At 39.9% G+C, this 25,627-nt stretch overlaps 1 protein-coding gene across 2 annotated transcripts; it reads right to left on the bottom strand.

The window, feature by feature from the left end:
* Positions 1 to 578: 578 nt before the first annotated feature.
* Positions 579 to 23,726, bottom strand: il21r.1 (interleukin 21 receptor, tandem duplicate 1). 2 transcript variants are annotated; one of them, XM_088936747.1, is made up of 9 exons: positions 23,582 to 23,726; positions 20,027 to 20,158; positions 17,814 to 17,922; positions 15,936 to 16,105; positions 14,609 to 14,763; positions 13,536 to 13,704; positions 13,023 to 13,107; positions 9,484 to 9,574; positions 579 to 2,786 (listed from the first exon to the last, which is right to left on the bottom strand). In XM_088936747.1, exons 2-9 carry the CDS (start codon positions 20,079 to 20,081, stop codon positions 1,932 to 1,934), a joined length of 1,689 nt encoding a protein of 562 aa, XP_088792873.1. In that variant the 5' UTR covers positions 20,082 to 20,158; positions 23,582 to 23,726; the 3' UTR covers positions 579 to 1,931. The 2 variants fall into 2 exon arrangements, with proteins under 2 accessions (XP_088792873.1, XP_088792874.1); XM_088936748.1 differs by having other exon boundaries at positions 23,615 to 23,726.
* Positions 23,727 to 25,627: the final 1,901 nt, after the last annotated feature.

Here is a 25,627-nt window from a genome sequence, read left to right as displayed (position 1 = left end):
CACAAAGGCGCATGTGATCCCAGTCGTAGTCAGAGCTCTTGGAACTACGTAACTCGGATTTCAAAAGCACCTTGAGGAGCTGCCAGGCAAAGTGAGTGCGGCTCAGGTGCAGAAGATCGCTCTCCTCAGAATAGCCCACATACTCCGCAAAGTCCTGACCATTGGACAATAGCAGGATCTAAGGAATGCGGTGGATTCCTGGTCAATAGCAACCAGCAGAAAAGCTGAGATAAAAATTTTATAATAAAAATAATAATACAAAGATCACCCAAGTCCCATAAATTTCAGAATTCAAACAGCCTTCTTTTGTGCTCTTGTTTTATCAATCTTTATTTTACATTGTACACTCCAAAAGACATTGCATGTCTTTGCACTGGAAAACAATGTCAGAAAACCAGCTTGTAGAATTAAGACAGAATCCAGGCAAGTCCTTCAATCACAGTGTAGAGTGCCACGTTTGTAGGAGTCAGTTACAGTAGTATCAGTACCCAGTACAAGAAACAAATAAAATTAACACAAACACCAATGAACCTCAACATCACAAAGATAATGTCACTGAGGGTTTTCCCTTCTGTCTTTAAAAATACTCTTGCATCAGCTAAAGGTATATAAACATACAAGTCTTACTTGTACTTTAAGAATAAGGGCCAACTGTGTATTTCTAGGGTTGTGAACAGTACCACTGCCTACTGTTTATTTGTAAGGCTGCGAATAGTACCAGTGCCTACTGTATATTTACAGGGTTGTGGGTGTGACTACAGGATTTTCATCTTTATGTCTCACTCTTACAGGGCAAGAAGGGTCTGGATGGCACTGATCCTCAGCGCAGTCCAGTGTTTCATTCTCAGAGGTTCCCTGGGCTTTAGCCTGATGTTTCAGCTTGCTTCTCTGCCCTATTCATGGAAACCACAGCATTGCGTGTGCCGAGAGCTGACAGGCCCCTTTGTGTGACTGAATGCGAGAGAGATTAAAAGAGATGACATTTTGACCAGATTATGAGAAGAGGAAGGATGAGATACCAACATAACAGCATTGTGATATCATTGAAAAGTCTTAATGGCACTCTTATAACACAGATAAGAGACACAGGCTTGCAACAGATCAATGTGTAATATATAAAACAAGAAACGACAAAGGTCAATAACAATAGTTCTTAATCTAATAGGTTTGGTTTTATGTTGCAGTATAATACGGAGATGTATTAAATATCACAGAGATCATTCAAAAGCACCTGACTGGTTTGTCAGTTTGTTTCAATTGCTGATTGATCACCAGTGGTTAGTCCAGTCTACCTCTGGGTTAATCAGTGTAGAGTAAATAGATATTTATTGTACCATATTGGAGAAAAGACACAAATGAGTCCCTCCATTGTGTATAACACTGAAAATCAAACAAATCAATCAACCCAAGCAAGCTATACAGTTAAAAAAGTTACTTAATACTGTGTATAAAAAGCCTAAAAAGATACCAGTATGTGTTATTTAATACTGCGGTAATCTCTAAAAACATTGCATTCTGTCAGTAAGAATTTCTGATTAGCATGTGGGTTTTGTTAGTACAGTTCTTCTTGCCCATTAGGTTAAAAACAGCAGGTAGCTCAGCTCGGGGGAAATGGTTTCTACCTCTTTTCCACAGCAGAGGCATTGCAAAGTGTAGCAGTACATTACAAAGGTCTTGACAAATGGAAGCAGGCAGTAATGCAAATTAAAAGTGCAGTTTGAACCATAAGGGAAAAGATCTGACACCAACAACACTTGCACCTTATCTTCCTGCACGTAAATTATAACTGTAAAAAAAAGATTATGTCCATTATTGTCTCTTCTGGGCTCAGTCACATCCACAGATGTGTGTAAAGCAGAGGACAGGCTGCTGAGAGACAGCTCAATGCCTCCCTGTTCTGCAGAGATGTTCCAGGTCCATGGGCCCATGCTTCAGCTAGAGGAGCAGCCTTCCCCAGACGCTGTTGAAGTGTACGCAACCCACTGTTTCACATAGTTTGTGCAGTGCTCCTGGTCATTTAACACGGCAGAATTAATTTGGTCCTTGTCAGTAAAGTCCGACTGTACCGGGCTACTGCAGTCTGATTCTGCAAACCCGCTGTCAATGGTGTCCAAATCCAAGCCCACCCTTGGGTAGCCATCATCTTCGGATCTGTCGTTGGAAGCATACGAATCCAGGGAGAGGCTCTCCAGCTCATTGTCTCCTGCCTCCAGCGGCCACACTCTGGAGCCATAGAGGTTGTAGAGTCTGACCTGTGCTGGCAAGTTGGCCGAGCTCTCCTCGAGGCCCAGCCTCGGCTCCTGGCTCCTCCTGTAGCCCGCGGACACATGACCGCAAGAAATAACGTCGCACCTCCTGGTCGCCGAGCCCAGCAGCCCCTCCTGCTCAGGGCTGGAGGGCCCGTCCAGGCCGCAAGCGGGGTAGTCAAAGCAGTTGTGGCTTCCTTGGCAGCCCCTGTACGGGTCCTCACCCCCCAGGGTGTTGTCAGGGTAATCTTGCTCTTCCTCGCCCCACACTGTGACTGTGTCGATGGAGATGTGGCCTGTTGATTTGTCGGTCAGCTGGCCTGAGGCCCCGGGGAAGTACAGCTTGGAGCAGTCGCCGGTGGACACACTCACGAATGAGGTGTCGCCTTTGCCCCGGCCCCCTTTGCTGTCCTTGCTGCTGTCCTTGGCTTCCATTTTACACAGCTTCTCCAGGGAGCCCTGCTTGTCGCTCACGACAGCTACCACCGTGTCCTTCTCCAGGTCGAACACTGGGAGAGTGCTGATTGGGCCTACCCATTTCTGAGAGAAAACACACACAAGAGCACAGACATCAGGAATGAAACTGAATGCGGATGTTACTCTTCAACATTACGCACAGAAGCAGGTATTATAACAGGCAGTGTTATGTTAGCACTTGGGAACAAAACTGAGTTATTTTTTCAGCACACTGTTGTATTCACATTGCTTGGGGACTCATTGGCATTGTAGACAGGGCACAGGAAACAAACAGTGGAGTTCAAGAGTTAGATTTTTAAAACAATTATATGAGAATCATTAAACAGAATGATTAGGGTGATCAACGGCATTGCTGTAGGATGTGAAACTGTAGAAAATTGCTGATTTTGAAACCCTATCTTTGGGCATCTTGTGGGGATTCAGCAAATTTGTAACCACATGACTTACAAGTGTTCTTGATACCACTACTGCAAAACCTTCTCAGTTGCTGTCTTAACACACTTCTGTAAGTAACACTTGATCTGCCTGTTGAGCCTTGTTATCACAAGCAAATCTGCAACCTTTTAAGGCCATCTTAGAAAGTAGAGGAGGCCATTTGACCCATCTAGCGTGTTTGGTAGTTAGCAGTTCACTGGTCCAAGGATCTCATTCAGTTATTTCTCGAAAAAGGCCAGGGTATCAGCTTCAACAACATGGCTGGGATACTCCAACATCCCTTTTGGGTAAAGAAGTGCCTCTTGTTCTCAGCTTTAAAAACCTATTTATGTAGATATGATTATGCTAGATTATTCTAGAGCTCACTGGGTTGACTCTGTCAATGCCTCTGAATACTGTGAATCTGATAAAGTCCTTTCATCTCTTTGCAAGACTAAAAACTCTTTTAGTTTGTCAGGGTATGATATTCTTTTAAGCCTCTGAATGTATCTGGCTGCTCTTCTCTGAACTGAATCCAGAGCACAAATAAATCTTGTTATCATTACCATTAAATCTTAGAAATGATCATGAGGTTCAGCAGGCTCGTACTGATAACCTTTGAGTGGATGCATGAATGAGAGCTGCACAATAGTTTCACTACAAGGTGAAAGAGCTGCAACCGCATAAATGATTCCTGGTCACTTTCTTGTTCTACCTTTAATTTGTGAAGATTCGCACTTATACATTTTCTCAAAGGTGCTTTTATATCCCATAACGCATTTAGTAGCACTTTCTTCCATGTTGCTGAACTTGAGAACTACAGGCTTGTGTGTCTGCTCTGCCCAGCATTGTCATTGATGTCATTGTTGCTCAGGAGTTTCTTACTGGCAGTGCAGGCCACAGAGAGAATTATGTCTCCTGAGTCTTAATTAAATCCACTTAGTTGTAGATTTCCCAGTGTTACTCTTACCCATCTTGTCTTATATTCTCTTTAATGAGTATTTTCAGTCTTTCTATATACGTTTTTAAAAGCTACAGTACAGCATTTTCTGAATTAAAGTGCACCTAAAAATGACTTTACTCAGAACTTTGTAGCCTTGTGACTCAAAGGTGGGTGTGCTGGAAGAGCCTGCTTACACTTCCTTACTCTCCCCATGTGTGCTTACAGGGTTTGTAGCTGTGAACCAGAATGTGAAAAGCACAGACCTGGCAAGTCCACATTGGGTGAGTATATAAAAGATTTCTTTGTTTTTTTGGCTTCTCCAGGTGATTGTTCCACCAAAAAGCCTGCACCCCATGCTTCACCAAAGTTTGTTATGACATTAAATACCACAAGATAGCTGAGAGGTAAAAAGGAAATAATAGCACTGCAATTTCCCTCACGGGATCAATAAAGTATCTATCTAGATGATTACGAAACTTGGGAGCTTGTAAAAAGGGTAGTTTCATTACTTTACAGCAAGAGTGTATAATGACAAGCACTGCATTTTAATTTATAAAGAGCGACTGTTTAGTTTTCTTGCAGTAAATCCAAAATATGGAACAGATAAGAGGAGATATGTCAGAATTCAGTGTTGCTGTGTGGAAGCAACAGTGCAAATCTCCATGCAGCTGGTACCCAATGCAAGTCTGAATGTACCTCATTGGCATTGGTGAAGGATCTCAAGAACTGAGCACACATAAGATCATACCTCCAGTATCTTTTAGCCTCTATTTCATTATACTTTCAGTGTATTCAGCTTATTTTAATGCCTCTCACTCTTAAAGCACAGCTCTTTATTTATACTGTGCTTACTCTTATTCACTTTAGTGACGTGACGTGAAAGCCCTGAATGGACATGATTGTAAATACAATGTGAAAGCCTTGTGGTCATCGTAAGCTGTAATTACTAATCAGCCCCCGCCTAGTGTGCATGCACCTGAGCAGGCAGTGTGGCATGAAGAATGATGAGAGCTACTGACCGGATTTTGCATCAAAGCAAAAAAGCCTTTCATGATGGGCCAGAAAGAAATCAACATTGTATCACTGTGCTTCTGCCTTATTTTTAAACAGGGTGGTTCTTTCTCTGCCTCCAACATAAAAATACGCTCCAGTCATCCTGAGCAATACATGCATGTCTGTCTTCCCCTGTGTGTGCTTTGATAAGACCAAACAGTTCCCAAGGTCATCATAAGAATCCATATATTTAGATCTCTGTTTGTATTCGGGATTTGTTAAAGGGAACTCGGCCCTTCCCTGGAAAATTGTCAGGATGCATTTTTTCAAGGGAGTGGAGAAGGATTTCTCAAAAACCTCCCGAGTTCTTCAGTGAAGCCATTTTTTTTCTAAAGCTTGACATCCAGACATTTCCTTGTTATTAATTGCATCATGCTAACCTTTTTCAGTGTCTTCGGTACGAGCGGTGATGGCCACAGTTTTATTTTTTAGATCTGGATTAGCAATCCCATTTTATTTTCACAACACAGCTTGAAGAGGTGCTTTTCTGCACAGGTCTGAGCGAATCTTGCTTTTAATTATAATGTCCGCTTTTCTGTGAAGAGACTCCCATGCCATGTCATACGAAAAAACGAAAAACTCAGACCCTCCTCGCCAACTTTCTGCTGGGCCAGGCCAAACTCATCATCTAACAGACTCGGAAAAATAAGATCCCTGGTTCCGGGTCTGTGGACTTGGTGAAGATGTTTGAAGGGTTGGTGAAGAACAGGATATAGTTAGAATTTATGTTTTATAAATCTCATAACAACCTCTGAGCTTTTGAAAAACGTTGGTGTTTCGAAAACATCCTGTGCAAAATTGTGAACAATGAAAGACTGATATTCCAATTATATATTTTTTTTATTTTTAGGGTGGGGTTCTAGGAGGAAAATCTACACTTTGTATTTTGCTTTTCTGTCAATAAAGATTGATTGAACTCTCACATTAGAGAAAAAAAATCGTTTTTTTCTCACAGTTTTTGTAAACACAGTTTTGAGCCTTCCTGTTTTCTGCTTGATTTACAGAATTTTATAGTACTCACTCTATAAAGACTTTTACATTGTGACTCTTGTGCAATGACTACTCAAAAATAGACAAGGCTATCTGAATCTCTAAATGGAATTTAGAGGTGATATAATTCACATAACCTCAATTACAACAAGGTATGCATTTGTGAGCTCATTGTCAGCTTTACTACAGTCAGACTTTTGTCACTACAGTAGATGAAACTTCAGTGGGCTGTATCTGAGATATTTTAATACCGTTAAGCTCACATTTATGTTTTGCCACCAAAATAAAGTTGTTACTTTAAACCTCAGGTACTTGGTTAGCTTCCTTTGCACTACATTCGATAAAAAGAGCATTTCCGCCAAACACTAATCTTTAAATAAGATAAATGAAGACGAGATTGTGTTTTGACTAGTGTGAGATATGTGCAGTTGCTTTTACAAACAGCACTAAATAAAAAACACCGGAGCAGTCTCCAAATAGGTCACTGGGCAGGTACAGTTAGACAGGGACAACAAACAAGAAGCCACAATTAAATGAAAACATGGGAGGCCAGACTAGCCACCAGAAATAGAGGGTGTCTATCTGTGCATATTCCTTCCCAATGCTGCAGTTTAATCAAGGAATGAAACAATCAATAAAAAAATTAAATACTCTTCTCAACACTAATGTGTTATTGTGCGACTGACTACTTCTGAGTATTTTTCAATAGGTTTAGGCATTTTGCCTTTCAAAGGTGTATTCATTGCTTGTAGAGTAAAGGAAGAATACTGTACCAGCTATTTTGCCATCTGTGATTTAGTTTTAATGCTATTTTCATGAGCGATAAGAATCAGACACAATAAGTGGGTGTCTGCCTAGCAACGCCTACAGCTACCCATGAGCCCTGTGTCAAGATCTGGGGTAGATTAGATCAGCCATGCAGTCCAAAAAGATTTTAAAAAATACAAAACACAACAAAAACAAATCCTGTTTCATGCAGAACTCCTGCTTCCTGATCATTCACACCAATGAACTGCTGTGGGACCATTATAACCACCCTTAGGAAAAGTTTGTAGTTCATGTCTCCACCTGTAAGTTTTGAATGGAAATCACAGAGACCTCACATTCTGTTTGTTCTCTTTTGTCTTTTCATATAATAGACAAGGTGGAAGGTGGAGATGATAGGCTTGCGCTCAGCAGGGTTAAGAGATTCCTCTGACTAAGAATGCACTCAGTGTTGACCTGTTATGTGGACATCCTGAATACCATGCAGTCACCCAGAACAATATTTGTCACCTTAAAGATGACAGATTTCTAATTTCTGCCAACCCAGATTAAAGTCCAGATCTGCAACAGCTCACTGTGGCTGGACTTTTTTTAGATTAGAAAACAAAATCCAGCACTCTTTTAAACAAGGAGACGATAAAATAATTACAAGAGGTATACTAAAAGACCAGCAGCAGACGTCTGTGTGCATATAGTTCCAGATGTTACAGTTATGGCTTCTTGCACCTCACCTTGGTAAATTTGCCTAAATGTCTTAACTACTACTTGCTGGGATAGAGGTCTCAGTGCACCTGCTGCACTTAATAAGTTAATAAATAACATTCTTTCAAATATAGGATGGCCATAGGTACATCTGTGAGTGTAACACATATAATTAATCAAGTAAACTCAGGGACACCAGCACAAGTTGTGCCTTTTCTGTGTCGTTTATTTACACAGTGAAATGCTTCCCTCTTCTGGTTATTGTTGGTAAATATGCTTAATATGCTTTCCCTTTAAGCAGATGTGAGTGTGCAGCATAGTGCAATTGTGTGCGGTATAGTGCAATTGTCTGCGATTGACTTTTGTTGCACTGTGTGCTTTCAGAGCTGTTTAGTGAACATCTCGCTTCTACAGGAAGGACCGAATAACAAACCACAACGATCAACTCTGTATCTCTGCATGTAGATTTCTAACACACTGAGTACTTAAAACTAATTTTACGTGACCTTTGAAACAAAAACGCAGACTTAACAGTTCAACCCCAACAACACCGTGTTTGACCTTCCACCATTAATACAAAAGATTTTTTCTATTTATATGTAAAGGATTCTGTTATAAACAATTTTTATTTGTTCATTCCCTAAATTTGCAATGGGCAGTTCTTAGAATTATTAAACAGTTCTTAATAATTATAATAAAAAATATTATTAGTTATAATTTGTAATCATTTAGGCACATGAGCAAGTGCAGGAGAGACTCTTAGATTGTTACACTACAAAAAACAAATTGAAAAGAACGGCCTCCAGTTGCTTGTAACTTTTTCTATGTTCTAACAACAACAGATAGATCCACTTCTGTCGGTCTCTCATTTATAAGATACAAATTAAATGTGCAAGCTGAATGACCTCTTCTCATTTGAAACTCCTGCTATCATCTGACATCCTTATATCGTACCTAAATAATGATGCTATTTGGGCAAGCAACTTTGCTACATTCTTGGCTCAGGTTATGTTATTAATTCCTCAAAGTGATTCTCTTTTTAAAGAACAAGACAGTCCCAACCACTCCCCCCACCCCCCAGCAAGGTGAACAGCTACTCCATGTGATGTGTTCAAGGTTTGAAGATCAATTGTATCTATGGATCTGCTGGCCTATTTCCTGAACTGCAAAACAGTCCTTAGAAACACGTACAGTATTATTGATTCAGGCCATTCCAAGTCAATTCTACCTATGATTCAAAATAGCCTGAAAATATCACCTCTTGGTGACACTTTTAGTTTGTTAAAATGTCTGAATTCTGAAGTAGCATCTCCAGATTTTCTGTTTTTTAAAATGCACAGTTACTGCTGTCATATTACAACACAGCCATTTGTCTCATGCAATTTGAGGAAACTGGTAGCTTGTTTACTTCTGCTACTGCATTGTACAGCTGTAATAATAACTGTAATAATAATACCTTCCTGAATTTGTAATACTTGTAATGAAGAGAAAGAAGTCCTCCTTCTTTCTTAACTATGTAATTAAAAGTGACTTAACCTATTTAACTGATTCTATTTCGATCAGAAAAAGCTTTTTGAAAGAGGGTCCCCCTTGAACTTTTGGAATATTTCTCAAATTACCCTCCAGAACTGTAAACAGCTAAAAATAGTCCTCAAGAGCTAAACGTGTAACTGCTGGAGCTGTGGTACAGCTCATGGTATTTTCCGTGAAGTGTGAACTGCGCTTACAACAGGGCAAGTGTTTCATCAAGGCTCCTCCTATAATTTCCCCTCTTCCGTCCTCCGACTGTGTGAAACCCCCTCTGGGCTGACACTGACACAGGCAAGCTGCAGATGAGTGAGTCACACGCGCCAGAGATGGTGTGGTTCCTTTTCAACTCTTAATTTTTCTTACCTTAAAATCGCCGTCGTACTTAACGTAGAGGGGCTTGAAAAAGTCTTCAGGGCTGGGGATGTAAGAGTGCAGGTAGGGCTTCTTCTGCAGTCTGCGGAGAAACGAATGGGGAGAGACTGTTAGGACTGCATGCTCCTAAGGGTTTCTGGAGAAGACAGCCCTCAAGGTCTGTGGCCGACACTGTGTTGGAGACACTGGACAAGGGCCGCAGGGTAAACAAGCACTGGCCGTGGGCTGTAGGAAAACTTTGACTGTGGCCAGCTGAGTGGGTGACAGTCTCCCCACAGGAGAAACAAAAACACAGAGAAACAAGAAAACAACACTGACGTTCTTCTTAAAATGTTCCATTTCAGGAGGTTAGAGAGGGGAGGTGGTGGGGTTAAGATGTCTCCCCAGTCAGAGGTGTCTCAGAAGTAGGCGTGAGGAAACTGCTGAAAGGGATGGAAAAGCTACAGCACGTGGGCAGGCAGCAGGGACAGCACCCCTTCCCTGTCTCCCCTCTTTCCCTCACATTCTTCATCAGATAAGGGCAGAAGTGGGCAGAAAAGACTTCTGCTAGATTTTGAAAAAAAAAACTAAAAATAAACCAACCTTTCAACATCATTCTATCAGAAAAGACTGAGTGGCACTGCCAAACACTGTTTCCTTTTGTCTTCAACCTCGCATGCTTCTCTCATAGTGTTCCATCACATATTTCTGATAACAGTGATCACTCACAATCTAGTACCGTGAGATATTAAGTGAACTAGCTGGCTAAAGGTTTGGAACTGAGTCCAAAAACTTCCAGGAGTTAATAAACTCCTGCTTCCTTCCCTGGCTAAACTAAGGAATTTTGGTGTGGTGTACCTTGCAGTCTGTTATTAAACGGCATGTGACACAGAAGTTGTTTTGAAGTCTTTGTGCTTGTGATAAATAACCACAGGTCAGAAGAAATATTGAAAGAGCTATGGCCTGGGCATTCATCTCCGAAAGCCTGCTCTGCTTCAGCATAGAACATGCACCCACGTGTTATTGGGAATCTGAAACCTCTCACTATTGCACTCTGTCTTTTCATGTAACTGAGTGGTCTCTTTACCCCAGGGATGCCAGCCTTGATGCCTCTGTTTGCTCTGATTGCCTGTTTTTTCAAGCATGGAGCACAGAGGGCTAGCGTAAGGTCAGTGCAAATACGTCCACACCCACAGTGCAAGAAGCCATCAGATTCAGACTGCTGCCCATGCGCTCATCCTGACATCACCCAGCAATGAGCACACAAGCCTGTATCCTGCATCTCCTCCTCCGCATGATCAGCAGCTCTCAGGGCGAGCAGCTGGTGATAATGTTGGGTCACCTGCACTTTCATATAATCTCCCAGCTGTGGTACAGGACCAGTGTCTGATCTTGGAGTGTTTCAGTCAGTCTGTGGAGGGGGGTAGCTGTCACAGACAAATGTCATGCGGTAAACCAGTCACTTCAGGATCAGGGCCAGCAGCTTGGTCTGGCCCCATTTGCAAGAGGTTTCTCTTGTGATGCTTAAGGAGTGGTAAAGCACACTGACCTATGTACAAAATGCATGACTCATAGCCCCTGCGCTTACAATGTAAATGTGGAGAAGGGGCTTTGAACAGGATGCATGAAAGGTGCTGAGTAATAAAGGCTGCTGCACTGTGACAAATAAACCAGCCCAAGACAGTGCCAGCACTCTCCTGGGGTGCACTGTGCGAAGTGCATCGAAAATAAATGGCCACATCATACAAACTAAATATTGCACATCTAATTCAAGAAGAGAAATATCAATTTTCTCCTTGTTCAAAGAATTATTAGACATCAGCCTTGTTGCCACCAGCAGTAGAATCACATGGCAATCGTCGGGTTTGGTATTAATCTTCATATCACAAGATGTGTGGACAATTCTGGACATTTTGCTAAGATTTCTATCTTTACGGATTTTGCAACAATTGCAGAATGCATAAAAATGAAACAATGTCAAATGTCTCCTGACTCTTTTGAATGGGTAAATGATGTTGTTTCTAAAATAAGCCAGAACACTGTGCAGTGCACGTTTCCTGCGTTCACAGGCTTCTTGCTCTGCACCTAGCTTATTTTGTACATGTACAGAAATGACTTGCAAGGCTTGTGGTTTCTTGTCTGTAGGAGGTATTGCAAGGAAAAGGCGCTCATGATTAATCAAGCACAATTTCAGATATAATGGACCAGACAAACATGTTACTAATTTATAGGCATCCTAACCACATACCTTGTAGCTTTTGAATTGTGTATTAAACGTCTGTATAACCCCTCATAAATTAAGTTCTGTTCACAAAGAAAAACTGAAATTGCATCCAGCATGGATTAATACAACAGCTGTATTTGCTGCTATCATATTAAAAGGTGTCTTAATCTTCTCTAATTGTGTCAGTTTTTGAATATGTAAACCGACCGATGTACATATTCAAAATGCCAGTGTGTTTTCCACTGTAGGTCTGGCCTACGTCACTCGTTTCTTGGCTACTGTTGCCACACATCCTGAGACACAGTTCTGTCTCTGTTTCACACGGTGTTAAGACAATTTGTTTTAAATAGAAACCATGCTGGAAACAGACATGAAGATTTAACTCCACAAAAGTGGCCAAAGGCACCTGTGTCACTCCAAAGCAAAACCCACCAAAAGCTGAACGCTTGTGAAAACAGAACTGAAGACGCTGCTGGTGCCCCGATTATCTTCACCCCCACGACTCTCTGAGACTGCCTTGGTCGTTAAAGGTTGGAAAAGACAGACAAGCTTTTAAAGGCAAGCGTGTGGAGCTGCTCTTGCCGGTCAGCTTGACAGAAGTCGGGGGGCCTGAGAAGTTGAGGAGATATGAACAGGTACAGATGTAGGCCGAGAGACAAGAACATAGAGATCTTCCGAGAACCTCAATGAGCTGCAGCCTGCTCTTCAGGCAGATTGAATACTCATTGTAAGCATACAGGTCAAGCATTTTCAATTTCAGTTCAGGTTGCAATCCCAGCACCGTTTGACAAAAACTGAAATGCTTTTGATTTGCTTTTTCATTTAGCAGAAACAAGGATGACGGCAATAAGAATTACAGGACTTCGAAGTGAGTTCTGTTAATCCAAATGGATCAAAATGATATTTCAAGACTCTTAGTGTGCAGCGCTGCTTCTGTGCCATCTAATAATAACCATCAGACTCCTGCTCAAGCTCTCCAGACCCTTCTTTTTGAGCAGCAGCTCAGGGTGCACTCACTATTTTCCGATACTGATGCTATTTTCTCAGAGCCCATTTCCAAAAATATAAATCACTATTTCATTTTATAGATATCCTTCATTTCATCCTTCATTTCATACAGAATACGCTGATTTTTAAAGACAGATTTATTCAAGCAACTTATCAGAGTCAATCTTATTATACCAGAGTTGTTCTACTTGGGTTTTTTTTAAAGAATTTTGCTGACAGTGTATTTTCTCTTTTGCCCTTTTATGATACCCATGACATTCTGGCGTCATGCTTGATTAACACAGACAGATAACAATAGACAGATTAATGTGACACTTACATTTTCCCCACGTAGCACAGGAGCACAAAAGGTACCAGAATGAGTGACAGAAAACCATAAAACTTGTACTGGTCCACCTCTTCAGCTGTTTAGAAAAGAAAAATGGCAGCGATTAGTAACACTAAAGCATTTGCATTTAGAAAGACCAAATTCACTGCCCAGTATACACCTCCTTCTTGGTGAAAGTTAATAAGTCTCCTTTTCCAGATCTAAGAGTTACAATTAAATGTGAAACACTTATTTTAGCCTCTGTGAAACTCTGTTAATCATTGCACTCCTATGGCAGATAGGGAGAATGACTGAGTCAATGTGAAAAAAACCTTATGAAGGTCAAAATGTGATTCAGTATTAGGAGGAACAAACTTTCTTTGGATTGTTAGCCAGTGAGACACTTATCTTTTCTATAACAGAAGAGCTTTTTATAGTAAGAATAAGTGATGGATCAGTGCCAGTAATAGCCTTGCCTGAAGACTAACGAACTGTCGTCTCTGGCTTTAGATCAAAGAGCCTTACACTTTGTTTTCCATTCAACTGTGGGGCTCCATTCACTCCAGGAACCGGAGTATGTATGCGGTCGGACTTGGGCCCGAACCCTAGCAACATAATTCTTCCCCTTCTTCAAAACAGCATCCGGAATGGAGAGGTATCTCGTGTCGTCTGTGATGGGATAATTTCTCTGCTCCTGGGAAGAAATTATGGAATTTGAGACACAATACAGAAAACACATACACTTACAACACAAGCTCTAATTTTTGCCTCTCTTTTATCCTTTATATTTCTTCATAATATGTGAACATCGCTTGATATGAAGGTGTTTTGCACATTAGTACTCATCTCTTTAAACTTAGGGTTAGCACATTCACATTTTAGTGTGCCCATTCAGTGCAGCCAAGGTGTGACTGTGAAGCTACTGTCTGACATCCCTTAAGCTTTCTGGAGAAACTCCAGCTAGGGGCCCTTCCTTTGGATCAATGGAAGGGTGCATGCCTTGTAGTTCACAGTAACATCTGACAGCAGACTCCACAACACCTGATGCTGCACTGAATGCAAAGTCGCATCCTAAATGAGGTTGCAGTGGACTCATAATTTGTAAGTTTTAGAGCTTGACAACAAGGTCAGAGTTTGCAAAAATAATTGCAAGCATAAGGTCAGGTTTGTCTACAAATCCTCTGTTGCTTTGTCATCAGGAGTTGCTTTTTGTACAGAATAGAGGGACTTATGAAGAGACTCCTTAGAACCTAAGACAAAAGAACAGACAATTGCTTTCAAATGAGGGGATGCCTTTTATTCTTGCCCATGAGAAGATTAGCACCTTCATGATCCAAGGATCCCACTGTAGCAGGTTCACTGGTGTGGGAGTTTGTTCCAGACTCCCACAGCTCTTTGTTCATAGTGCCTGGGCTTCCAGTTTTCCACCCAAACTTGGTTAAACTACAATATCAATTTAACAGAGGTGCAATTCTTACTTGATGCAACTTCTTCTTTCACTTTAAGAGCAAATACAAAGTCCCGCTTTGTCTCACAGCATGACTTGTTTGCACTCCAAAGCTTCTGACTAACTTCCAATTCCCCAAAACAATTCCTACCTCTGGAGGTGCCTCTTTTTCCCCTATCTGCACTTCATATTGCAATTCGGAATTGAGGTAATAGTTTTCCTCTGGCGTGTACACCATTTCCCAGGAGAGGTTGTAGGCATTCTCGTTTCCCAGTAGCTGCACATTGAAGGGGGGCTGAGGTTTCACTGCAAAAACAAAAAGATCACAAAGATGTGAAACTGGCCTGGAAGTCCTCTGAAATCCTACCATAGTGTGGAGTGCAGAGAGTAACATGGGAAAAAGAAGCCCTGGTAAACTCTGTGCAGCCCAACCTCACACTTTGGGAAACTGCTAGTAATATTAACTAAGCACAAAAAAACAGAGTATAACTATGGGAAAGCTCTAAAAATACCTACCGTATGTAGATTTATAAGAAAAACGTTCATTAGGAATGATTTAAAAATCATCCTTCATTTATTTCAGATATCACCAGTTGTTTACTGGAACTGGTAAATAATCCTATCAACTGCAATAGATTCCCACTGGACTTATATGAATTGCTAACTGAAAACAAGAAGGTGACGTGACTTTCACAGAGTCACACGCCTCTGCAGTGGAGGGGGTACTGTTAACCACAGTGGCTGGTTTTTGTGACCAGTGATACCTTCTGTGTGAAACCAGAAAGGATTACATAGAAGACACCTGAGACAATGTGCAATGACATTTTTGAAGAGATGTTAAGTAACTCCACTCTTATAAAACATACTCTGGTACTGTGAAACATGGTAAAAACATGACAAAATGTTCATACAAATTGTGGGAAACCATGCTAAAGCTAAGTGAATTCATGGTATAAAATACACAAAATACCCCTCATAAGTTTAGAGTACTGCTCTCCACCTCCAGCAACAACTACCTTGTTGTTAACTGAGAGTAAGTTCCCTTAACTCAGCATAAAAACTACTTTGGGGCACAGACACAGAGTACAGAAGGAAAGACTAGGATTTGTAGAAAGATAACAGCATGGAAAAAAGGACTTATGACAAATTAGCTCATGAATGCAGGTCCCTTTTTTAAAAATATCTGGAATCTCCAACTATCTTCCACCAAACGTGGAGTCTCCAGTTGCTTACGACTGGACTTTATAGATACACCCTCAGTCCTGAACAGGAACATTAAGGACCTGAGGACTTGTCTCCTGAAGACTGAATCATGCAAAGCATTTGTTAAGTCTTATTAAGGCTTCAGAAGAACAAAGCGCAGGATTAACAGTTATTTTACACATTCCTCCTTAAAGAACAATTACATTAAAGCTTCAGGAAGGAATATTTAACACACCATAACTCCTGAGAGTCCACCAAGCCTTTCACTAACTTACCACTTGCTTTCAGGTACACTTGAGTGAAGTCAGTTGTGTCGTTATTGACCCAGACCTTGCAGCTGGAGAACATGCTCATGTCCAAAAAACCATCACCCACAGTCATGTCACACCAGTGCTGGGGTGCTTGCATCTCACACTGAGCACGAGAGATTTCCTCATCATCGGTCCTGCAGAGGCATGAAAGCAAGAGAAAAGACAATGTTATTATTAAATATTCGCTTAAAAACCACTTTAAACTTCCTCTCAAAAAGACACCTGCTGTAAGGAACTCTTTGAGCACAGTTCTCAGCGGTTACTGATGCACTTGAAAGGCCCAGCGTTCATAGCTGTATTCACTTCTGAGGGACGGTAATACAGATTCATGGATTTTGCTTCTATAAAGGACGTGAAGACAATATGTTAACACGACAGGGATAAAATAACCTTGGTCAAAGACGTTGGGCAGGCTTTTTGAGTGCTCCCCTACTTTGAGTTACCATTAAGCTGGATTTCTCTGAGAAATATCCTTTAAAGTTAAAATTAGTGAAATGTGTATTACAAAAAGTTAAGTATGAGAGAGAGTTGACCGTAGAAAGAAATATGAATAGGTCTTAATTATGATTATGGAACAACTCTTTTTCTATTTCCTATTTATTGAGTTACAATGAGCGATACTGCTACAAAAAATGATATAAACAGAGGGAATGTGAGGTAAAAATAAAAGCATGGCTTCACATTTTGCGGAAATTTTGTGGAAGCCAGCTCAAGTCTACATCTACGGTAATAACTGTCTGCTCTTATGTTCTCAGAGCGATATACGGTATTATATTAGGTCCTTCTGCCACTAGGGGGCAATATGCTCTGAATTCTGCCCACGACCACTACAGTAAAAGCTTCTCCACACTCAGGGGCAGGAAAACCACAGCTTGACTGGGTTCTCACTGTACACCAGGTGAATGAATTAACGTATTTTTGTTTTGACTGAGAACGTGATTAACATAACACTGATCCTGTTTCTGCAAAAACACACATGAAAATGCAACTAATAAACACAAGTACAGATAAAAGAGACCAGACTGTGTGGTCTGCTTCTTCCTGTAATTTAATATGCAGTTTGTTTCATATCCTTATATTGTAGTCTTCATACTGAAATGTTGTTCTTTGTTTAGTTACTTTTATAATTTGGCAGACAGCTTTACTCATAATGACTCACAATAGTAACACAATTGTATTATACAGTGCAGAACATAAAATAAAGTCATAGACAACTAAAAAAATACAGTGTAGTGAATTATCAGGAAGGCTGTCCTTACAAAATGCATGACTCTAGATGACTCTAATGCATCAAGTTAGTAAAGATAAAATACAGCACATGATCATTACAGACAAGGACAGTAAATTAGGTGCTGGATTCCAGTATATTCTTTTCAATATCAAGCAGGTAACCAAGCAAAGAAAACCTTCTTTGATCTAATCTAACCTTTTAGTGGGTGAGTTGTAGTGAAGTGCTGGTAATATCAGCTTTTACGTCATTCTGGCATTCTGATTGAGTGGGCACAAGATCATTTTATTCCAAATAAATTCCTCACCATGGAATATGTTATAATAAACTGAAGCTGAATGTCACTGTGGCACAGGCAGATCCAACACTGTTTCACTACACTCCTCTCTTTAATCTTTTGACATATTTTGTTTCTAAAGAAACGGGGAAAAAATGATCACACTTCACTTTTTAAAAATGTCATTCTAACCACTTGCCCTTTAAATTTCAGACGCATTACCTCTTTTATAAGATTGATGAGCTGCTGACATTTAATGGCAGGGAACAAGTCACGTACGGTGAAAAGGTTTCGACTGTTCTTTCGAGACGCATCAGAAACAGGCAAGTGTACTTACATACAAGCTGCCACCAAGACATAGGAGGAGGAAGTCAGAGCGTCTGAGCAGGAGCAGCTCAGAGAGTCAATGTAGTCGGTGAAGCAGGTCACATTGCAGGTGCATGTAGCTACAAGAGAAGAAAGAGACGTGTTTTGGATTTGACAAATTTGTCTTTTCCCATGTGGGAGTTACTGTATATAACACTCTTGTACAACAGTCAAAAAACGCTTTCTTAACCTGACAGTTGCTGCATGGTCAAGAAATCCAACACTATTATCAGGGATCCTGATTTCAACCTCTGAAAGGCTACTGTCAAACCTTTTACTCTAGTGGAAAATGTACTCTTGATTTTTTAAAAGGCAGTGCAAATGTCTGCCTCTGCAAATTTGATGAGTGGTAACGTACGAATTGGAAAGACAAGATGATGTTCTGTTATTTAAAAGTGCTGGACTTTTAGATGTGTGTTGTTGTTGTTTTAAACTGTGTTGTGGGTTTTCTCAAAATACTGTAGATAGCATATGCTTAAGAAAGTTTGTTTTTTTATGTATTACACCAGTCTTTTTTACCAACTGCGATTCTCATCAGAATATAGCCTACCCAAAAATCGAAAAGAAAAATGGTATATAATTATGTACAGAATTATAATCATACATATTCCCACCCCAATGAAAGCTGCAATAATTTCATACCAACCTGATAATTAATTAGAGGAGGCAACTTGGCTTATCTTGTTAATGTTTTGGTGTTTGTTTTACCTAACTGGAAAGTCCCAAAGTAAGTCTTGTCTCAGCTCAGTCATCAAGTGACCAAGAAAAAGTGTTGACAATGAGCATACTCTGCTGCTGGGCCACTTCCTCTTTTAGACAAAAAGGCCTCTCCTCTCGGAGTCACCTCATCCAGTGAGGTGAGAACCCCCAAGCTGGCACATAAGATGAACAGTGAATAGAGACTTGGCCCACGGGCCAGCAGACAGCCAGCACCCTGTCTGTGGGCTTGTGAGATGTGTGGGAAGGTTTTAAGTATAAGTATTGTTTGCATCCCCCCCTCTCCTAGTGCCAGTATGAGACTCAGGAACAGCTGCGTTCACAATGGCAGAGTCTTGCCACTATTAATATCTCCGAGTTAGTCATGAGCAGAAATACACAAGTCAGGAGGTCTTGACTAATAAATTTCCACATTTTGGAATCTTCCTTAGAAGACTTTATGCCTCCTCAGAATGTGAATGGCACATGTGGAAATCATGCTGTGCTGCAGTGAGCAGCTCAGATTCTGGGCTTTAAGAGCCACCAATGGTCTTTCCAGGTCTGTCTAGTTTTCTTCAAATGACCAAGTGTTCAAGCAGCTCAGACCAAGTTAACTAGACCAGTCCTGGCCATTTCCAGAGGACTCAAGCTGATCATGTTTTTAAGAGACAGAAATGAAGAATGAAGAATTGTGCTGCAAACATTATTTATTACATTATTTATTAACTTCTTTGGAAAAAAGACAACGTGGAAGACTAAATGGTTCAAATTGCTCTCCCCCAATCCACCCCTCTGCCTCTCCAGCTTCTGCTGAAGACTTCAGTGACTTTTCAGGCTTAGTTTAGTGTAGACCAACTGCAGACACCATTTGATCTAACACTTGTGGTTGCAACAGGAACCAGAATCTCTAAGCGCCTTTATAAGAAGATGCATTATGTATTGATTTCAGGTCATCACAAGCACAACCACATTTGTATTTAAACATGTAAACACCCAGCATCCTTATCTTTTAAAATTACTAGAATTTATGATGCCTCTCCCTTCAGTATGCTGTGAAAGGGTGGATTTTTTTAGAGATACTTTGTCTTATTTGCTCTGTGGGCTAATAAGTACCAATGACTGGTAATGTTTGCCAGGTGCACTGTTGCTTCAACAGCTGTATACAGAGTACAATAAATGCAAATGAAGGTAGGTGTGAGGAATGACTAATGTCAAGACTTGTCTTTTACAGGAAACCTGTGTTTAGTTCTCTTCTGGACAGGAGCATTTAAGGGTTTTAAGGTTATTTTGAAAGGCTCATAGCCATCCCAAGAAGACTCTCTAAATGACACTGGTGCAAAGGGATGAATGGACATTGTGAGAGCATCTACTGTAAATAACCTTCAAATGCACTGAAACAATAAATGACAGTGTGGCAGAAAGCTGCACAGAAAGTTTCCTTTGGATATAATTAATCAAAAATGGTTATAAAAGAGGGAGAAAACCTACTGTGTGGAACCAGACAAAAGAGAAACAAAATGGCGAGGACTTGTAAGGTGTCCATGACAGTGACGGGCCAGACCAAAGGTGCTTCTGGAAGCTATGAAGTCACTATAAATTCATTGAAGGTGCTGAGGGAACCTGCAGGATAGAGGAAACAAAAATACCTTTAATTGAAAGGGAACATTTTTTTTAATTATCGTATTCTTTAATGATGCATTGTCACACACAGGAGACTGCTGCTGCAGTTTCACTGAAAGCAGTTTTTTTCTTTGTCACTGTAGATCATTACTATAATTTACCCTGGCCATGTACAGACACTTGCGGAAAGAAGAGGTGTCTGATGATAATCCCACCTGTTGAGGGACCTTTGACCTTCAGTGAATGACCATACATCATACATGCCTGTGTCTTATTTTAATAAAATGTGAGGGGAACTGTTTATGGAAGATTAAAGTTGGGAAATACTGTTGAACATATCATCTGTCATCTTTTGTGTCAGAAAGGGATTTGCTGGGTTAATATTTTTTAATAGCACTTGCAAAAAGAGCAAAACCTTCTATGGCCTCTGAAAACATCAGTTGTCATCAGTGGCCCCAATACACCTGCACTGTTTTTACACATAAAGACACTCGCATGAACCTTGAAAAAGATTTTCAGGCAATTTATGACTGTGTAATAATAATTTACCCTGGACATGGCAAGGAATCCGATGCTTTTATGAGGTTTATTGCTTGCTGAAGTCCTCAGAACACAAGAGTATTCTTTCTAAAATCCGCCAAGAGCTCTTTCCTCTCACTTCCATTTCACTACCATTTTTTGCTGTCCTTAAAGCCCAGTTTGTGACAACAAAACTGTGGGAGGCCACAAGACCCATGGATTCACTTTTAATTCAGAGCCCGACAGCCAACTTTTGTGTTTTCATCTGCACCTTTGTTAAATCAGTTGAGGTCAGGATTTTATGCTTTACTAAAACCACTTGTTGTTTTTTTTCTTACAGATACTTTCACTTCAATACCCAACCCTGCTGCTTCTCTTTCTCTGTTTTTTACTAGATAAACAAGTGAAGGGATGACCTTAACTACAGCCACATTGATGGAAAAGAGGAAGTGCTCTTGTACAGTAGATTCCAGTGAAGGAAGCCATGCTTTCCACTTGCTCTTTTAATTAGCAATGAACTTTGCATTATACAGTACAGCAACATAATTTAGTTGATCATTAACTAATTGGACTGATTAAACTATTTCTTCCAGTTCTTCAGGCGTTGCTGCTTAAAATATACTTAGAATACCTGCAGACACACTGGTCCTCCAAGACCAGGACCGGACAGCACTGATCCACAGCGGTGGCTTAGATATGTGATTAATGAATCTCTCAGTGGTAGTTCTCGTTAATGTTTTTCTGCAGGGCACCGGTATGAAAGTTCCATCATGTAACTCTTTGATAATTTCTACGGCAGCAGACAAATACTTCTAAAGGTTTTCTAAATCAACAGGAAGGATAATGTTTTTGAAATAACAATAAGCAACTGTACCAACAAAGGTGCAATTTTGACATTTTAAAACTCTGAAAGCTCAATAAACCTCAAACATGTTTGCAAGCAAAAGCCATGTGCCAAAAACAAGGGAATTTTCCACTTTCCACTGGCATGTGTGATGAATATGAGCTTTGTGGGCTAATCTTCTTTCAGCTTTCTTTTCTCTAGCTGCTCAACATGAATAGATTAATTCAAGTCATTTCAGCATATTTAAGCATATATGACTAAATACTGTACCATATTGACACCATTTTGCATTTTGCTTTACATCTGTGATAACAGTTGACTCAGAAACTGTAGCTTTTTAACATTCATCCAGCAGCACAGTGTACAGTAGCTTTCTTTTCACCTGACCAATTAATGACATATCTAAACTTGTAATTAAATCTCCTATACTCCTTTTAAGATGATCACGAAGAAGGAGAGACCTAAAGAATCAATGAGATTGTATACCAGTGGGAGCCGAGCTGAGTACCACTGAGGATTGAAATAAATTAATAAACAAATAAATCACTCAGTTAATCAATCAGTCTATCAATCACCCAGTCCACCAAACAATCAATATTAACAGTATATTAACAAAATTAACAATATTACTAGGTTTAAACCAAAGTTCTTTGAAATGCCCTGCATTAGTTAACAGCTATCTATACCTATCTTAGAAAATTAAAAAATTTCCCAGTGAGTCAAAGCTCTACTGATTTTAGACAGTGTGTGTTTGAGAGCTGCTCCTGGAATTACTGTATTCTATACATCTGTTGATTAAGTCTAGTTGGAGTCCCTAATTTCCCTTTTATATCATTGTTAACTTAAAAGGGAACACATATACTCTCACACAACTATATATCTGATATACATACATATGCACATAACAACTTTGTACATGTAAACGAGGAAGAATTTAGTGTGGAGGATTCTCAGAAACATTTGAATCACTGTGTATTTTAAAGCATTTTTCTGACATCTTGTTGAATGGAGCTTTCAATGCTTTTATTCAGATGATTCAAAGGTTCGTTAAAAATTCTAGGGAACTGAAAAAGAAAGTATACATCTTCGGATCGTCTGATCCCTGGAGAGAACTCTTGCGTATAATGTACTGTTCACTCAGCATTAAAACGTCTGATACATTCCACATCACAACATAGAAAAGTGAATTTAATTGGTTATAAATAATATGTTCATGATGATATTGCAATATTCCCCGTTCTACTGGAATGATTTTATGTAATACAAATTTAAAATTTTAATGTCGGAAAATACCACATCCGTTTTGTATTTTCATTGAAACTATTGAACAACGTTAAGATGTCGCATACAATTTACTATGCAGTTAACTCTTTCTGCCTAGGAAATACAAATCAGATATTTCTTCATAGCTGATTTTAAAGAACAGATTCCCAGGTACTAACCCAGTAAAGAACCACTTTAAAAAAGCAATATTTTTGAATACCTCAAAATACATGCAGCACATTTTCTCCTTTTGTGCTTATGTTTGAGTTTTATTTCTGTAATTCTAAAATTGCTAAATATTAATTTTAAATAGCGGTAGAGACGAATATTTAAGATTAAGTTAGATTAAGGGAAACCCATTCTCCTTTAAAAAATGTTTGAAGACATACAGTACTTTTACAACAACCGTATATTAGCTACATAGCCCCCAAACGAGTGTTTACATAGATAAAACTATCAATAAGGGAATAAACTGCAAGTCACATGCGTGAGGTCGCAGTAGACAGAGGGAACAACAGCCGTACCGGTGTCGCTAATCGAATGAATAATCGAAACATTACTGTATTTTTAACTCTTTGCTGAGAGTTTTGTCAGTATCCCCACTTTTGAAAACCTACCAATGGATTTCAGAGCGCCTTGGTGGAGCTGAATAGTGAGGATGCCGCTCTTTTCTTTTTTTATCAAGTGTAAAGCAACATTGTTTCTTCAGAACCACACATTTTCTAAATTTAACAACAACATGCAAAGCATATTGTAAGTGGAAAACACCAGCTGAAGTGAAGAAAAAAAATACATACGTTATAGATTGGCGAAAATTTGTCAGCATTTACCTTCTCCTTTTCTTTGTTTGCGATAGAACAAAAATAATCCACACAAATTGTAGCTTTCAGTTCCTGACTTCAATTAAATTTTAAAAAAATCAGTTTCTTCAGCTGTCTTATCATCTCACACGCGCCCATTGACTTCTGCCGCGGATCGATCATTCCTTAGTTGATAAAGCCCCAACGCATGTAACTGCAACGTCATTTTGCTTTGACTGTATTAGGAGTGAGGATGTGGTTAAGAACCATACATACTGCTGTTCAGAATGATGCTCCCTCACCCACACACAGCTTCTGCTGAGCAAAATAAAGTCCCTCTTTCGTGTGTGTGTGTGAAATAAAGTGGGTGACTGGCTCTGAAAAGGTCAATTGTTAAAGGCTTGTGTTGCAGAAGGTAAGACTTTCAGGTCTGATCACCGTGCACAAAGTTTCAACCTTAGTGGGATCGCACAAACATGTTCTTGCTGCGTACAATACATGAAACCGAAGTTAACACATCGGAGATATGGATGTACATGAAGCAGTCTTCATAATGACGACTTCATAAAGTAGTTTACAAACCCCAGTGGAAATGCTGCGGGGGGTATCTACAACAAAAAAATCTTTTATTGATGTTACTGTTTTCAGTAAGCGTTTTTGTGAAAAAAAAAAAAGAAATGGCAGAATACATTTCAACTATTACTTTTTTCGTGTTTTTAATTAACTTAAAAAAACGGCATCAGAAATGTTAAAAAATTAAATGGTTTGCAGGGTAGTTTGGGGATCCTCAATGTAGAACAGTATTTCACCAGGGCTTCAATCTTCTTAGGCTGGAGAGGGGGTTTGTAAAATCACTTACAATTAAAAACCCCCGTTTAAACACACAATTTGCATTTGCATTGTTAGAGTAGTTAAACTAACGGTATCAAGTTAGTTAGCACTAGCTGACAGACAAGCGGTGGTCTGGTTCAATCAATAAATAATATTTGACTACACTGAGCTTTCATCAGTGACATCTCGCTGAAGACTGGATAATAGTGGCCAGAACGTTTAACACAAATAAGCACGGAAACTGCCCTGGTCAAAGTCACTAACGATCTTCTAATAGCTTCTGATTCTGGTTCTCTTTCTATACTCATCCTTCTTGATCTCAGTGCTGCTTTTGACACTGTTGACCATGAAATCCTACTTTATTGTCTTGAGACTGTGTTTGGAGTTTCTGACACTGTTCTCAAATGGTTCAAGTCTTACCTCACTGATCGCTGTCACTTTGTCTCTCTTAATGGGTATACACGTAGGTCTGAAATTGGTCTTGTTAAGTCTGGTGTTTCTCAGGGCTCAATACTGGGCCCCTTGCTCTTCAGCATTTACATGTTTCCACTTGGTCAGCTTTTAAGTTCACATGGCCTCAGCTATCATTTCTACGCTGATGATACTCAAATATACATCCATACCAAACCTGACACTGATGTGGCTGTCTCTGTTCTATCTAATTGCATCTCTGACATCAAAACTTGGATGACCCAAAATTTCCTTCTTCTTAACTGTGACAAGACTGAAGTCATGCTTTTTGGCACCCCCCATCAATTTCGTAAAGCCAATCCTGTAACCCTGTCTGTAGATGGTTCTGTACTTGAGCTTCAGTCTAAATTGAAAAACCTTGGAGTGATATTTGATTCTGGATTAACATTCGACCCACATGTGCAGCATATTGTCAAAACATATTTTTTTTACCTCAGTAATATCGCTTGACTACGCCCTATGCTATGACTAACTGTGGCTGAAAAGCTGATCAACACATTTGTGTTCTCTCGAATTGACTACTGTAATGCTCTACTTTCTGGGGTATCTAAATCTACTTTGAACAAACTGCAGTATGTCCAAAATTCAGCAGCCAGAATCCTGACCAGGTCTAGTGCAAGTGATCACATTACTCCTATCCTGGAGTCCTTGCATTGGCTTCCTGTCAAATTCCGTGTTGACTTTAAAATCCTCATGCTCACCTACAGTATAAGGCTCTGCATGGCTTGGCACCTCAATACC

Source organism: Atractosteus spatula, chromosome 18, assembly GCF_055471065.1.
Source record: "Atractosteus spatula isolate fAtrSpa1 chromosome 18, fAtrSpa1.hap1, whole genome shotgun sequence".
Lineage (NCBI taxonomy): Eukaryota > Metazoa > Chordata > Actinopteri > Semionotiformes > Lepisosteidae > Atractosteus > Atractosteus spatula.
This window is presented reverse-complemented; position numbering and strand designations above follow the sequence as displayed.